A 16,416-nucleotide genomic window follows, 5' to 3' on the forward strand; every position below is an offset into this window, starting at 1 on the left:
AAGAAAGCAGTAACATCCACCAGCTCCCTCAGTACCCGTGGGTGCATCCCATCAGGGCCCGTGCGTTTGTGAATGTCAAGCTTGCTCAGAAGGTATCTAATCCTATCCTCCTCACCCAAGAGAAAGTCTTCCCTTCTCCAGACTTTCTCCCTTGCCTCCAGGCTCTGGGATTCTTGAGGGTTGCCCTTAGCAGTGAAGACTGAAGCAAAGAAGGCTTTGTAATTCTGCCTTCTCTGTATCTTTTGTCACCAGGGCCTCCACCCCATTCAGTAGTGGGTCCACATTTTCCCCAATCTTCCTCTTGCTACTGATGTATTTGAAAAAGCCCTTCTTGCTGTCCTTGACATCCCTTGCCAGATTTGATTCCAAATGGGCCTTAACCTTCCTCATTGCATCCCTGCATACTCTTATAATTCTTATAACCCTCCCAAGTGGCCTGTCCCCTCTTCCACAYTCTRTGTACTTTCTTCTTCTGTCAGAGTTTTGCCAGGARCTCCTTGCTCATCCATGCAGGTCTCCTGCCCCCTTTGCTGGACTTCTTTCTCCTTGGGATGCACCGCTCGAGCTTGGAGGAAGTGATGCATGAATACTAGCCAGCTCTCCTGGACCTCCCTTCCTTCTAGGACCTTAACCCATGGGATTCCTCCAATTAGGTGGTCCCTGAAGAGCCCAGAGTCTACTCTCCTGAAGTTCAGGGTCACAATCCTACTTATTGCATTGCTTTCTCCATGCAGGATCCTGAACTTCACCATCTCGTGGCTGCTGCAGCCAAGCTGCCCCCAACCTTCACATCTGCAACCAATCCTTCTTTGTTAGTACAAGGTCCAGCAGGACACCACTCCTCATTGACTCCTTCACCACCTGTGTCAAAAAGTTACCATCAGTGCTCTGCAGGAGCCTCCTTGACTGTTTGTGCCTAGCTGTATTGTCCTTTCAGCAGATACCAGGGTCGTTGAAGTCCTCTTGCTGATCGAGTGGCCTGTAGTAGACACCTACAACAGTGTTGCCCATGTTAGCCTGCCCTTTAATCTTTACCCGTTGGCTCTCAACTCGCTCTTCATCCATCCCTAGGCAAAGCTCCATACATTCCAGTTGCTGTCTCACATAAAGAGCAACTCCTGAACCTCACGTTCCTGGCCTGTCTTTCCTAAAAAGCACGTATTCATCCATGATGATGACATTCCAGTTGTGCTCTGTAATTGCAATGAGATCATGGCCTTGCAACCTCACACAGATCTTCTTTCCTTCATGGATTTTGTTTTTCCTGTTTACATGTACTTCCTGTTTATCTCTTCCTGACTACTTTCTCTCCTTCCTCTTTTATTTGTTCTGCTAACAAGTTAGTTATTTCTTACTGTACCTAAAGAGCCTGTGAAACAAATTTAAGTAAAATGATCCCTAAACTTTGGTATTTGGATAGTGGAGCATATGAATGTGGAATAGGGTGGAAATAGCTAGAGAGTCTACACTGGAGCTTTGGCAATCAAAGAATTTTTTTTATTGGAATCCACAGAAAGCAGTAAATGTTCACATAAATTTTAATTTCAACATTTCAAAGAATATTTGAGAAAAGAGAAGTTGCATCTGCTGTAGTGACGAGAGGGTACAAGCCACAGCGAATGGAGTTAAGCTACTCCCCACAAAAGAATGAGTGTAGGATAGATGCTACTTTTTATCCTTCCTGTTGATCTGAAATATTTTTCTTTTTTTTTTCTGTCTTCAGAGGAGGGAGAAATAATTTTTTTTCTGCTAATTGTAAAATATGTAAAGTTTTTGCAGAGCTATTTGGTAGACTATTATATGCCGGTTTAGTTCATCTCTTGTCTAAATTAGTAGACCTGATCTATTTATTTTTATCTATCTATTTATTTATTTATTATTTGTTATGTTTCTATTATGTCTTTAGTTGTGTATTTCCTAGGAGAAAGATGATGGATATATTTGACTACCCTAAATACAATATTCTGACTTCTGCAGCCATCACAGAAGTCTGTCATAGCAAGAAAATTGTTTTTCACCCATAAGCGAGAAACTGACCGAAAAGACAAATTGCAGTTCAAAATCTGCACTGTAATTTAACAGAAAATCTSTACAGTTACATATCTTTTTAAAAGTAGTTTTTCTTGCATCTCTGACTTTTTTTTGTCATTTCWTATTTGTGATTTCTTTGGGTTAGGGCACTAGTCACCTTTTGATGAGTAGTGYAGCATGTTTGTTTTTAACCACTTCATGCTGATTTTTTTTTTTCAAATTTAAACTTGTTGGTAAATCATTATGTTCTAATGGTGGTGGCTGGTGGTAGTTGGTGGTGGTTGTTTCCCCCCTACTCTGAAGAAGCGATTTAAGAGTGATACAGGGTTGAGACTTCTTGTATTGTATGTGCTTATGAGTTTAAAGTTATTAGAGGAAGCACTTAAATTATTTTATGCCTGATTTGTCATGAGCTGTAAAATTTAGCAGTGTAAATTTGTGCTTGGAACTAACTATATGGCTTTTAGAATTTTGTTTGAAATGTGAAAATAGTATGTTGAGTGATTGTTTTCTATGCTTAAATAAGCTTTAAAAAGCCTTCTGTTACTCAGATGTTTCCTTCTTCAAACTTGTGCTGTTCAGAGCACATTCTACAAGGATGGTAATTACACTGACCTCTGAAGTGTTGGTTTACAAAAGTAATTGATCTAGATCATTGAGTGAGAAAACTGGCACACTGTTCTTTTCAATATATTGGGTTCTGTATTGTAAYTGTATTTAGGTTTCAATTTTAAAATATTGTGTTACCCTAATCCTTATCCTTTTGTTGTAGCTTATTAATGGAAATACAGACAGCATTATTATGCAGACAGAAGCTCAGGAATCCCTTATTCGCTGCTGTTGCTTAAGTGGAGACCTTACATTTGCAGCATTTGGACAGGAGAATGGAACAATAAAGGTATTAAATACTAAATAGGGAAATACATTTCTCAGTGCTACTATTAAAGAACTAATGTTATTTGAATGACTGCTTAATGACATTCTTTAATATAGTACTTTAAAGTTCTTACATTCATGAATGATGCCTTAATGACAATGAGTTAGAGGTACTGCTAATCAGATAGTTCCACATTTCATTTTACTAAGGGCTAAACTAATAGTTTATGTTTTTGTTCTTCCAGCCTACTGGTCAAGAATCATGGATTTACAATCTTTTGATCTTTTGTTATTTAAAATAAATTGCATGTTCTTCTTTTCCATTTGCTCGAGTGTATAAAATAAATTAATTATTGCATTTTTCATTTTGAAGGTACTACRGTTGTCAGATGGGAAAGTTTTGAAAACGTCGAAGGCATACACGACATCTGTGCAGCATTGTCAATTTACCTCTGACTGTCAGACTGTCATTTCATGTGCTCATAATACAGTAATACAGGTTTGGAAGATATTTTAAATCATTATATTGTAACTTATGATTGTGTATTCATTTTATTTATTTTTTTCCTATAGGTAATGTAAGCTCAATAAGACTGCTGTGTCTTGTTTTGTTCCGTCTTCATTTTGTCCATTTTGAATGGAGCCTCTTTACATTTCAGTAGTGTTGCTTGGCATTTTTGCTTACTCTTACTTGCTCTTAATACTTTATAATTTGGCTCAGACTGCTGATTTARCTTGGAAATGATGATCTAGCAAGCCATCTATTTGTTGCCATGTAATAACAAATGAAATATATGTGTTGATAAGTAATTTTAACCCATAGTCTGATAGTTATAATTTGAAAATTGCAAATTTTCAAATATTGATTTCATTGCATGAAAAAAATAAATGTCTATTGTCAGTGGGTATCTGGAGATTTAGGATTTTTTTTTCTTTCAGATTTTTTGTGGTGATGATAGGAAAATCTTATCAATACATCTAAAAAACTTACATTTTTTAAATAGGGTGAAGGGAGAAAAGTAACAGTGCTTCTTCTCTGGATGGGCAAAAACAAGAAGCAGTGCTAGATGGGAGCAAGAAACTATAGAATCTGTAGCCTCTATTTGTACTTAGGTAAYAATGAATGTTGTACAATTTCTATTTTTAATGCTGTGGATAATAGAAAACCACCAGCTTTTTGAGGTGGGTGAAAAGAAACATCAATGTTCAAACGAGATAGCTCAGCAGTTCTTCTGATATTGTAAGAGAGAGATTTGGGATCTGATTCAGGATGTCCTTGGGCTAGTTTATACTGCTGAAAGCAATGAGGTGGGTTTTTTTGTTTGTTTTTTTTTTTTTTTTAAAGAAGCCTCTGAACAGGTTGGTTTGTCCATCTAATACAGTATACTATTGAATATAGATACTATCTAGAAAGAGAATGGTTTCACTAATGTAGTATCATTTTGATAAGTTCTGCCCCTCACTGGAGTTGATTGGCTCTAGAAAAGCATTCGGGTGTGTCTATATTAGCATTTTATCTCARATCAAGAATGTACTTTTGAAGAGAATGTTTTTTATGCTTACTGTGCCTTAGCCTGCACTGCAGAGCAGTCGTAGGCMTAAAGACAAGATTACGTGAGCTAGTTTGAAGGAAAACCTCCAAAAGGTGGATGGTGTTCTTCAGCACTGTTTTGCTCACTGAACCTGTTTAATTGTTCTACCTACTTGCTAATGTACACATAACCTACACTGCAGCTAGTTCTGCTATTAGTATTTTGTTGTGCCTTTACATTGAACTTGTAGATTTGAGGCTAGTTTGAGTGCTTTCACTGTGGTCAGTTAGGTAGTATAATTAGAGCCCACCAGTTCATTGGCTTTTGGATCCTTCCTTTGGGTCTAGATACCTGGGTAGCTTTTCTCTGGGTCCTCGGCCCCCCCTAGTGGATAGTGCCTCAGTTAAGCCTTGAGGATTTTCTCSGGGACACCTATAGCTAGCGTTTATTCTTTGAGGCAGAAAACATTTTTGGAAACCTATTAAATCATCTCTCTTCTTAAAGTCTAATAGCTTCTGTAAATACAAAGATGTTTGAATTTTTAGTGAACAGCTGAACTGAAATTATAAGAACACAAATCAAAATGACATTTTATTAAAAATATGTTTTTAAAATACACAAGAAAGCTGAACTAAGTATAAAAAGTATGAAATCTACTAGAAGACATAAGGGTGTTTGTTGTAATAATCGAAGGTGTTGAGCCCAGAACATTTGAGGTGCCTAGCAAACATCTGTTTTTTCCTCTTTGAAATTACCAATGAGATTTAAACCTTTAATTCACTTTTAGAAATCAGATTCTATGCCTGTTAGAGGGAAAGAGTTCTACTTTTCACACTTTGCAATGATTAGTGAATTAAAATGAACTCTTCTGTAGGTTGGCTATTAAAAAGTACTATATTGAATGTACTGTAATATTTAATGAGCTGCAACCTACTTAGGAATTTTTATATCATTCCTGTGGGTTAAAATCAGTCAATTAATTACTTCTTCTTAAGTTATATCCTTCATACANTTTTTTAAGTATTCCATTTTTTTAAATAGGTTTGGAGTTGGCAGTTGAATGATTGTGTGTTTCTAAGAGGGCACAAAGAAGCAGTCAAGGATTTTAGACTTCTGGAAGATTCAAAGCTTCTTTCTTGGTCATTTGATGGAACAGTTAAGGTAAATAAAAGGCTTTGTATTAACAAATCACAAATATATTTTAATCAATCTTTCTTTTTTACCATTTTATGGTCCTACATGTTATGTTGACAAACATTTGGTTGAATTGATCCTTAAAGTGCAGAAACTTTTAAAACTCAAATTTGCATTTTGYATTGCTTTCAAGTTTCAAATTCTTGTATTTCAGCTATGTCAATAGCTATATCAAAATATATATTGTATTTGGACTTTGTAGATGAGCTTTATCTCATATATGTAAGATGCAGCTGTTTAACCTTTCTACAGTTACAAAAGTAACCTGTTTTTTTCCATACCTTTTTTTTTCTTTTTTTTTTTTTTTTTTAGGTGTGGAATATCATAACTGGAAAAGCAGAAAAAGATTTTGCTTGCCATGGTGATACTGTTCTCTCTTGCGCTGTTTCACCTGATGGTAGTAAGTTTTCATCTGCTTCTGCTGACAAAACTGCAAAGGTTGGTTACCTTGTGTACAACGATAAACATGATGCTTTGTCCTGAAATTTGAGCTATATCTTTTTGTCATAAAGTAACCAGTGATCACCTAAACTATCCTGACATATTTCTAATATTAGATTTCCTATATTTGTGAACATGTTTCTAGTGCTGTTAGAGATGGTCGGAATTGATTTTGTATATACCTCAAAGGCTGTCCTTGCGACTTCTGTACAAATGAAATGCATGTTTAATGTGAAAGTAGTCTATACAGAACATTTTCTTGTGTTCTTTGTATCGATTTTGTTAATAGCCTAGTGTTTCTATTTGGAAACCTAAGTTAAAAAACTTTCTGAAAATTTCAGTGAAAGTCTTGTTCCTAGTTTCTGATATTTTTTCCTGTTCAGAAACAGAATGAATGTAGTGAACTGTTTAATACTCTGGGGGTGTCTTATTAGTGTTTTTAAAAATACCTATGAATTAATTGATGAATCCTCTTTCTGTGAACAATTTCATGAACTTTCTTTTAACTGAATCAGTTACATCACATGACATCAAAATTGCATTAAACATTTTTTCCCTTCAAAATATATTTGCACTTGTTTTAGTAATTTGTATCAAATGCGTTGTGTGATTCAGATAATAAAAGGAAAAAAAACATATATACTACAGTAAAACACATATGTATGCATATAGTCACACRCAGATTTTTGTGTGTGTGTATATATGTACACACTGTGTTATACATTTGAATACAAATGCCTTCCTAGAAAGAATGGCTGAAAACTTAATTGTTCTGAAGTGTCAGTTATCTTTTTCACTCTTTTGTAATGTTTCCCATTTAGATATGGAGTTTTGAGAGCTCATCTGCTCTTCATGAGCTCAATGGTCACGAAGCCTGTGTTCGATGCTGTGCTTTCTCTTCTAATAGCAAAWTATTAGCAACTGGAGATGACAAAGGAGAAATAAGGGTACTACTTTAACCTTACACTTTACTTCATAATTCATTTGATAATCAGTTCACAAGCTGAGGAGTTCTAATAATTTGTGTTCTATATGTGTATTCATTAGCAGTGTAGTGAATATCATTGGGAAGGAATTAATATGAAGTAGCTGTGTCTAGGAAGTAGACTTACCACAGATGTGAAGAATATTTGGAAAAGGTAGTAAAGCAAGAGTTACTTTAAAAAAACCAGTATGATGGTATGGCTGGAATAGAAGTACTTCAAACATCTAAAAGAACTATTGAAAATAAATACATGAAGACATAAACTTGGATAAAGATGGACTTTTGAACTCATTTTTCCCTGTTTTTTTTTGTGTGTGGGGGGGATTTTGGATTATCTGTTAAGAAACTATAGTTTCTTTAAATGCTTTAAATCTATTTTTTGGGGAGAAAAGTCTTATGTAATGAATGTAAAGAAAAGGAAATGAAAGGTAGTGTAAGTCCCCACTAATCTATGTGTTTTCTCCCCTGATACTTTGCCACGTGAATACAGGGCAGTAGTAGTTTATAATCTTATTAATGAGTTTGTTCCATGAATTTTGAGGAACTGTGATTCACTGATAAATCTCCAATGAATCAGGTGTGATTAAATCCTCTGTAGATGATACAGTTTTAAGAGCAGAGTATCTGACTTATTTTGTCACTTCAAGTAGAATGCTTATTTACAAAGGTTTTTTTCTTTAATATGGAAAAGCATTTTTTGGCTTTCCTCACTGGAGCTTTTTCTTTGCATTAACTTTACTTATGTACAAAACCTTTTCTCTCTTAGATTTGGGATGCCTTAACAGGTGAATTACTTCACTTCTGCTCCCCACTTACTGTGGATGAAGGGGAACCAACACATTGTGGTTGGGTAACAGACGTCTCGTTTTCTCCTGATAGTAAAGTGCTTGTGTCATCTGGAGGCTATCTGAAGGTAAACCTTAAAAATAACAAAATGTTGTAATGTACAAAATTWAAAGAAAATACTTGGATAATTTTAAAGGGAAATGTAAACCACTTCAAGGAAACAAATGTGAAGTGTTCTGCTTAGCATAGCACTCCTCCATCTTTCCAACTCTCTTGCAAATTTCACTTTTTTCTTAAATATGAAARCCCCTGAAAATGTATTTTAAGAAGCCTGCAGATTCCTAGGATGGAGTTTGCTTTTGAATTCTGTGTGTTCGGTTGCTCACAAAGCTCAAGATGCAGTTGTGTGCTTCAGATTTTTATTAGGGAAATCTTTCATTAACATCTTTCATTTTAAAGATCCAGTCATTTTTTGTCTACCTTAAAATCCACTCAATTTCAGCAGCAGCCATGTTCTTTATAATGAGCAGGAAAATGCTCTATTTGGCAGCTTTTCTTTAAAGGTACTGAGTTTTTAATTTTTTTCTTAAGTAGAAATTTGGAAGGAACTGCAATTGGGAATATTCTGCCTTAAGGGTCATTTTATAAATATTCTTTGGAAGAAGGCATGTTAAAACTGAGAAAAATTGGTCTTTTTCATCAGTCTTTCATTGGTTCAGCTATCTCCCGGGCATATGCTTTTGGGAAGGCAAAAGGGTGGACTTTCTTTCAGTCTGTGAGTTAGTTCCCCATAACTGTAAATGTCTCATAAATTTAAATATGATTATTATTTTCCTCATGCAATATCTAATACCCTTTAGTCGAAATTTTGGGGAGTGGAATCGACAGTTGTGGAAACAGTTGTGCAAACTAATGGAGACYGGTTGATTGCTGGTCAATGGTTGGACTCTTGAACATGCTACCAGATTAATTCTTTCAAGTCAGTAATTGTTTAACAGGAGATTTGAATTTTCTAATTTAGCGTTGGAAATGCATCATTTTTTTGCATTCATTTCATATTAAAGAACACAACATGCTTCTTGTTTCCAACTTCCTTCCAGTTTTGCCTTGCGGTTACAAAGAATGATATGATGCTTCAGCGAGTAATAAAACTCTTTAGGTTGTTATGAACCTCTGGGACTCAGTAAATCTATGTCCTTGCTCAAAGCAGGGCTAGTGTTAGATCAGGTTGCTCAGGGCCTTCCCCAGTCAAGTTTTAAGTATCTCCAGCCAGAGCATCTCTGGGCTCTGAGAGAAGAGCCTGACTCTCATCTCTAACCCTCTTTTTCCAGTAGTTGAAGGCAGCAGTTAAATCCTCCCTAACCTTTTCTACTTGAGGCTGAACAAACTCATCTACAACATATTCCAGGCCCCTCACCATCTTGGTGGCTCTGTGCTGGACCTGCTCCAGTTTGTGTCCTTTTGGGTCCTGGAGAGAACTCAAAACTGAACACAATGGTTGAACTGCTGACTACTATTTTTTGAATCTGGTGGTCCTTTTTGTATTTAATCACTGCAGTCTCAATCGCTCCAGTTTTGCTACAGGCATGCTATGGGAGACCAAGTTGAAGGCCTGGCTAAAGTTATGGTAAATCACATTCACAGCTCTCCTCTCATCTACAGAGCCACCATTCTTGTCACAAAAGGGCAGTCAGCTTGTTCAGCATGATTTGCCTTTAGTAAATCTGAACTGGTTGTTCAYGATCCTTCTAAGAACTGGTTGTTCTTATCCTTCACGTGACTCAATGGCTTCCAGAAGACTTGCTCCATAATATTCCTAGGAACTGGGTATGAAAGTGACTGGTTTGTAATCCTCAGCATCATYTTCTTTGCCTTTTTGGAAAATGGGTGAGACGTTTGCCTTTTTCTAGTCACTAGGATCTCATTCAATCACCATAGTCTTTCATTCTAGACCTACATGTGGAAATATATGATGTGCTGCCCCCCTCCTTTTTTTTGTAGGGGAAACACCAGTTAGTGAAAGCCTAAAAGGCTACTGAAGTCTGGTTCTCTGAAAATTGGTCTGAGTTGGATTTTAGTGTTACGTGGAAGATATCTTTAAACAAATGAATYATCTTATTCATAGATGAAGTGGATTATGCTGTGTACTGTTGAGCTTGCTGTGTGAGTGGTACCCACTGGCTCAGCACCTGATCATGTTTCCTGTCAGCAGCAGTTCAAGAGCTGATTAAGATGCTCATTTTCTGGGTCTGCATTGAATAACAGGCACTTTGGAAAAAGTGTTTTTAATTAGAATGTTCTAGTTACAAGATGACATTATACACACAACTGTTACGTTACATATGTCATGAGATAAGCAAACTTAAAAGTAGTAATGTATCATTTACTTTTATAGATGATCTAAACTAAATTTMTTCTATTTCAATACCTTGCTACAGTAGTCAACTGTTGCAAAAGTAGGTGGTGGACTTCTGGGAATATTGACCACAACAAGCTTTGTGTTCAATTACATTTAGTTCCTGTGGTCCATAGTTTTTGTGAGAGTAATGTAAGAAAAGTGAAATAAGTATACAGATAYGGAATAAACTGATGGTAGAAGGTTTTCCTATGTAGTTGTTACTAGTGATTGTGCTATAGTCTTTTAAAAAAATTTATAAACTTATTTTTAAAAAGTCTATACTGTTAACATAACTGTAAATGGTTTCATCTGTGAAAATGATTAATCCTTTTGTGAATTCAGCTAATCTTTTAGTTTCAATTAGATTGTCTGGCAGTGACATGCGTTCGTTGGGTTATATAAAAATACATTGTCTTCTAAATTTTACCTGTGTTACAATTCACTTGGTCGTATTTTCTGACAGGCATATAGAACAGTGCCTGAATTTAATCTTACTGCTGTATTTAATATTTTTTATGTTTACTTTAACTTCAAAAAGATTGTAGATGTTCAATTTTCTTTTCATCTGAAAGTCTTGTACGTGTAGTAATTCCTTTTCTAAACCTTTTCTATTTAATATTGCTTCTATTTTTCTCCTATTTCTTTGGGGAAAGCAGTCAACTGAGCTTACCATGCTAGGTCTGTTTGTGTAATTTATTCTAACCTTTTGTTAACTAACTGAAAGTGTATTATATTTTATAGTGGTGGAATGTAACTACTGGAGAATCCTTACAAACCTTCTACACAAATGGAACGAACCTCAAGTCAATACATGTGTCCCCTAATTTCAACGTTTATGTGACTGTTGATAATCTTGGTATTCTTTATGTATTACAAAAAATGTGATTATTGTGCTGAACATTGCAGAGATCATGTAGCTTGCTCAATTTTTGAGCTGGAAACAAAATTCTACTGATTATTTTTCTGGCAGTCATTAAGCTGTGAATTATATTTCAATATTGTATTCATGATGTTTTCATGKATATTTATGTATGTTTTCTCAAATGAATTTGCATTTAATCTTGTTTTTGATAAGCATTATTATCAATATTTGTCTTGATTTGCATCTTAAGTATGTTGCTTCCAACATTGTAAGGAAATTATATTAAGATTTATTCAAGTTAGGTGAAGTTAGTAAACAGCAATGGAGAAATAATAGGAGTATAAAGATATTTTATGCTAAGGCTGATGACTAAATGTTCTATAGCTGTGAACAACTTTTTTTTTTTAAACTATGATGCAAGGCTTTTCATTTAATGCAGAATGGAAGGAATCAAGGACATCTTTCATTTGAAAAATGGAACTCAGGCTATCTTGGTACTTGAAGTTCAAAACTAGAAATCAAGTAGCTGTTCTCTATCATGCTTGTGGAGATAAAGTGCATTATAACACATATGAGCGGTGCTTGCTAAGAGGAACCTTTTCAGTTTCATTTTCTTAAGACAGACCTGAAAGGGTATTGGAATTGAAGTGGGGGAGTTTGTGCCACTTTTCCAGTCAGAGAGCTGATAAAGGTAACCCAGTAAACTGAAATAGAAAATGTTTTGAAAGGTTTRTGTTGAAAAATATAGAAAGGTGTGAATTTTTAGGTGTTTTTCTTTCAAGATTAGCATTCAGTTTATTTACCGAGTTACTTTATTTTGTTTGGCTTTGTTTACATGGGATTCTCTGCAGAGAGATCTCTTGCCTGATACGTGATTTTTTTATTATTATTATACTGAATCTATAAATAGATTAAATAATGTAGAATCTTTTGACATTTTCTACTAATTAACATATCTTTTGTGAATAATTAGGTAACAATTTTTTTAGGCATCTAGTAAGCCTGGTTTTAGTTAATTGCCTCTAAACTACTGTGAGTAACTACACAAGCATTAATATCATGATTTTCATATTTTGYAGTAGAACACTGTCTAAATACATGCTTGTTAGAAGTATATTACCAAGTGTCTATCAGTTGATAATGAAAAGTAAAATTCTCACTTTTAATGATTATTTTCATGTGTGAATTTCATAAGATTTAATATTCTTAATGTTCTCCTGTTTKTTGACAATCAACAGTTTCTTCCCTTTTTTAAACTTCGGATTCCACTGTTTTTAAGGTACTATTGAATACAAGTCAGTATAATTAAAGTACTGCTGGCGGACATAGAGAAGAAATTTAATAGAAAAAARCTTGAAACGTTTTGTATTCTAAGTGTGTGGATGTACAGCATTCAATAAAGATAATCTGGGCAATGTTGGCCTAAGTTATGAATGAGTCTCTTGCATGTTTGTGGGTTTTTTTATTGTCTTGTTTTTTATCAAGGTGGGAGGAAGGGGAAATGCCAACTCTTTTTTTGCCTTAAGTTATGTGCAGGGAAGAGTAAAAGATGGTCTGTGTCCTGCCATTCTAAATGCAATGCTACTTTTCAATGTACATCAGAAATACTTTGACAGGTAAGCAATAGTATTAAGATGGAGGGAAAACAGCAAGACAAATTCTGTTTTCCTCCCTTAATGAGACACTCAAGCTCWTTGGAGCTCTTGGCAAGCTGCAAAGGAAAAGTGAAATCTTGGGGCATCTCCTGTAGTGTTCAGAATAAAGTTGTTTCTGCTGTCTAGCTTCTACAGCCCTCATCCCTACCCTGAATAGCTGGAGATTGAAGGAACAAGAAGGTCTTCTCAGCCATCATGTCCCTTCACTGCATAGTCTCTACTGTCCTATTTGCACAGGACAATGTTGATCAGAATTTAGAGGATCAAATGGACAAAAAGAGAATAAAACCCTCACATAAAGAATCAGAGCAGAAAGTTGTCTTGTCTGAAAATGCTTTTGAGACTATGATGATAGGAAAACCTGGTTGTGGTTTAGTGAAGAAGGTGAACTTTTAGAGTGGAGTGTATAAAAGATTTCAGTCTTGAAGTGAGTAGGAAATAGCACAGAAGCTTGAAGAAATTAAGGGTATAATTACTATTCTGCAAGAGTGACAACACAGCAGCATTTTACATGCTGCTGGWGTTGAGGAAGCTGTACTCTATGGGAGATAGTATAGCTATGCTCTATAGGAGGTTAGAGTTGCATTCATGTGCAAATGTGTGGAACTGATTGCTAATTTAGTTATAACTGAGGTGAAAGAAGAGAAATAATGATGAAATAGTCCTGAAGAGCTTAAGAGTAGAAATAAATTGCAGGAGGAGGAGGAACAAATCAAAATGAAAAACCTTTAAAACAGGGGACAACCAAGATGGCAACTTCTTTAATTTAAAACCTCTAAGAAGGTTAAGGCAATTTAAAACACACACACACACACACACACACACCAAAAATATCCTGTTTTGTCAGCAGCTTTGGCTATTTTCTTTGATGCTTAGATGTATTCTAAAAGATACAAAAGAAAGTTTGACCTGAAGCAAATTTTATGTAGATCGCCTGTTAGTACTTCCATTATCTCTTGTAATGCCAGATCAAATAGAATCACTCTACATCCAAATTTAACTAATGAGCATTGGCCAGTTTTATCTAGTTTGTAGCTGAAATTACATACAATTTTGTATACGTAGTTTTTAGGTCACTTCCTATTAATGATGCCTATCAGCTCCAGTAGCAGTTTTGAGTCTCTTTATTTTGGYCATTATGCCTAGAGCTCCTTTACAAGTCTTTTTTTTCTCTTTATTTCCTTTATTAATAGGGAATTGTACCCCCACAGTACAGTTGTTTAAGAGGATGCGTTATGTTGCCTTGAATTTTATCATTCCTTTAACTATGATGTTCCCTTCCTCCCTTTGTTATCCACCATTGCAGTCATTTGAAATACAGTTGTGCATTTGTTGCCTGAGTGTTTTTCACGCTAAGGGTTATAGATCTCTTGTAGTGCTACAGTCTGTGGGCAGAGAACTGSTAACTTGTTGCCAAAGTTCAGTACAGAAACTTCTTCCTCCCCCAAATTACTCTGCTTCACCCCTGGAAAAAGAATCAGTTAAATTCCCTGTTACGGGATGCTGTGGTAATTTTAATTTAAAAACAATTAAATAGTTTTTTTTTCCAATTTTTAATTAGAAAGGTCTCTGTATGTRGTCCAGATCCCAAGACTGTCTCTAGCTACGGCAGTGTCCCCTCGTCCCTGTCAGTCTTGAGGGAAAGTCAGGCTGCGAAAGCAGTCTGGCCTGGAGGGTTTCTTCTGTCCTCATGGGAGAGCACGGCTTGCAGCAAGGCCACTCTGCCCCATCTTCAAGAGGAGGAGGAATCCGGAACATAAGATTACAGAGAGTTCAGCTCTGTTCTTCCAGTTGTTTGCAGAGCGTGAGCCCCTTACTGAATTGTTCAGCTGCCCTTTCATGGTAAGCACAGATGCAGCACAAATGACAGCCAAAGGGTTGACTTTTTGCACTGTTTAGCAGCAAGAAATAGTTTCTAGCATTTCACTCTGATAGCACTCATTCGCCCTTGTTTGCRTTTTTCTCTCTCTTCCTGCTATCTACTGTGGAGACACAAGCTTACCAGGGTTGCTGGATAATGATGGTATTTAAGAGCTCTGAGGACTTAGACCCTTTATYCCCATTGTGATAAGAAGATGGAAATCAAATGAACCTGGCTGTTTTGAGAACGAGTTACTCGGAGCACTTTCAGTGTAATTTCTATACCCARTTTCACTTTGCTCTTTAAAGCTAAGAACAGGTATGCAATTGCTGGCTCCACCAGTATATAATAAGCTGTTAAACTAAGGCTGCATTTGTTTATGGCGTGAGCTCTGAAGTAGATTGRCCTATAGTTTTCATCACCTCCAGTACTGCTATGCTGTGTGCTGTTGTCTACATCTTTGTATGTCTTTTTTTTTTTCCAAATTGTTGCACACCTTTCTTCTTAGGAGGCTCCTTATGAGAAACCTTGCAACTAACTTGTGTAGAGGCCTGTGCTGGGCTTTCAAGGTACACCTTAAGAGACCCAGTGAGTCTAAAGAAGTACAATTTTCAGTCTACATATGTTAWTGACATCTTCAGCACTTTCCATATCATCTCTTATATTTGTGAGAAATAGCCATTGGTTCTGTAATTGGAATTTTAAAATTGTATGTGTATGTTTATTTGGAAAAATGAGAAAACTAGAGTATCTTACAGTGTTTCAATAGGCAATTTCTCTCTTGGGGACAGTTTACAGAACAAATTGGCTTCCTATGCTTGTTTCCTTGTAAAAAACTATATATTATATGTGTAGCAAGTGTTCTTTCAGGCTAAAGAGAACTCTTGTTATGTGCTCAAGAGGGTTCACCAGAGTATTTGCTTAGTATGCCACAATTAGTCTCACTCTATTGTTTTATCTTATATTTTTATCTCTTTTCCTATTTGTTTCTCCTATTGGTATTTGTTTGTTTGGTTGGTTTTCTGCTTTGTGCAGTTTCTCTGTAATAGCATATGAACTAGGAATTTTGCAAGTCATGATTAAAATGACTCAAAATGGGGTAAAGAAATTTATCTAGTATAGCTGTGTAAAAGTGGATGCTGTTTAGGTATAGCACATTTTACTTATAATGTATAAATGCATGCAAAAATAYGCTTAGTAATTTAGAAAGCTTTAAAAATGATATGTATCTGATGTGTTTATAATGCAATAGAGTATCTTAATTATTCTCTTSTAATTGCATGCAAAATTTTTTTCCATATAGATATTCTGGTACTTTCTTGTACRTGACAGCAGGGATATTTTTATTGTGTAGCTCTAAAAATTACCTTATTTGTCAGTAATGTTCTCAGAAGATAGTAATAACTGGTTTATATTCTTCTTCTTCAATAGCATTAATATTCAGCTTTATGTGTGTTGAGATTTTGTAGTCTGCTAGTTAAAGCSCTTACTCCAGTGCTAAGGAATCTCAGTCTTGTCACGTTTTGAGAACATGTCTTCAGGTCCCAGAGACGCAATGACAGGTACATTTCTTTTCTTTTTTGCACTTCCCTGTCAGAACTACTTACATTCATTAGTTAATGTTGCAATCAGTGTTGACGGTTGTTTGTAGGCCCTTGCAGAAGTGTAGAAAAAAGATTAGGGAAACACCAAAAAATATACCTCTGGTTTAATAACACTGCAATAATGCACGAGAGGAATGACACATTTTAATGTGAGGCTGGGAAATGCTTACAGTTTTTTCTTAAAAGATTTT

At 35.6% G+C, this 16,416-nt stretch overlaps 1 protein-coding gene across 2 annotated transcripts in view; it reads left to right on the forward strand.

Moving 5' to 3' along the window:
* APAF1 (apoptotic peptidase activating factor 1) overlaps positions 1-12,521 on the forward strand; it is a 38,453-nt gene extending 25,932 nt beyond the window's left edge. For both annotated transcript variants that reach the window (XM_085321270.1, XM_085321271.1), the window contains 7 exons: positions 2,804-2,929; positions 3,281-3,406; positions 5,481-5,600; positions 5,946-6,071; positions 6,896-7,021; positions 7,826-7,972; positions 10,985-12,521. In XM_085321270.1, coding sequence (XP_085177396.1) covers positions 2,804-2,929; positions 3,281-3,406; positions 5,481-5,600; positions 5,946-6,071; positions 6,896-7,021; positions 7,826-7,972; positions 10,985-11,128 — 915 coding nt within the window. In that variant the 3' untranslated portion in view covers positions 11,129-12,521. The remainder of the gene's footprint in view (positions 1-2,803; positions 2,930-3,280; positions 3,407-5,480; positions 5,601-5,945; positions 6,072-6,895; positions 7,022-7,825; positions 7,973-10,984) is intronic.
* The last annotated feature ends 3,895 nt before the right edge of the window (positions 12,522-16,416 follow it).

Source organism: Rhea americana, unplaced genomic scaffold (assembly GCF_003343005.1).
Source record: "Rhea americana isolate MKP2758 unplaced genomic scaffold, rheAme1 scaffold_69, whole genome shotgun sequence".
Taxonomy (NCBI): domain Eukaryota; kingdom Metazoa; phylum Chordata; class Aves; order Rheiformes; family Rheidae; genus Rhea; species Rhea americana.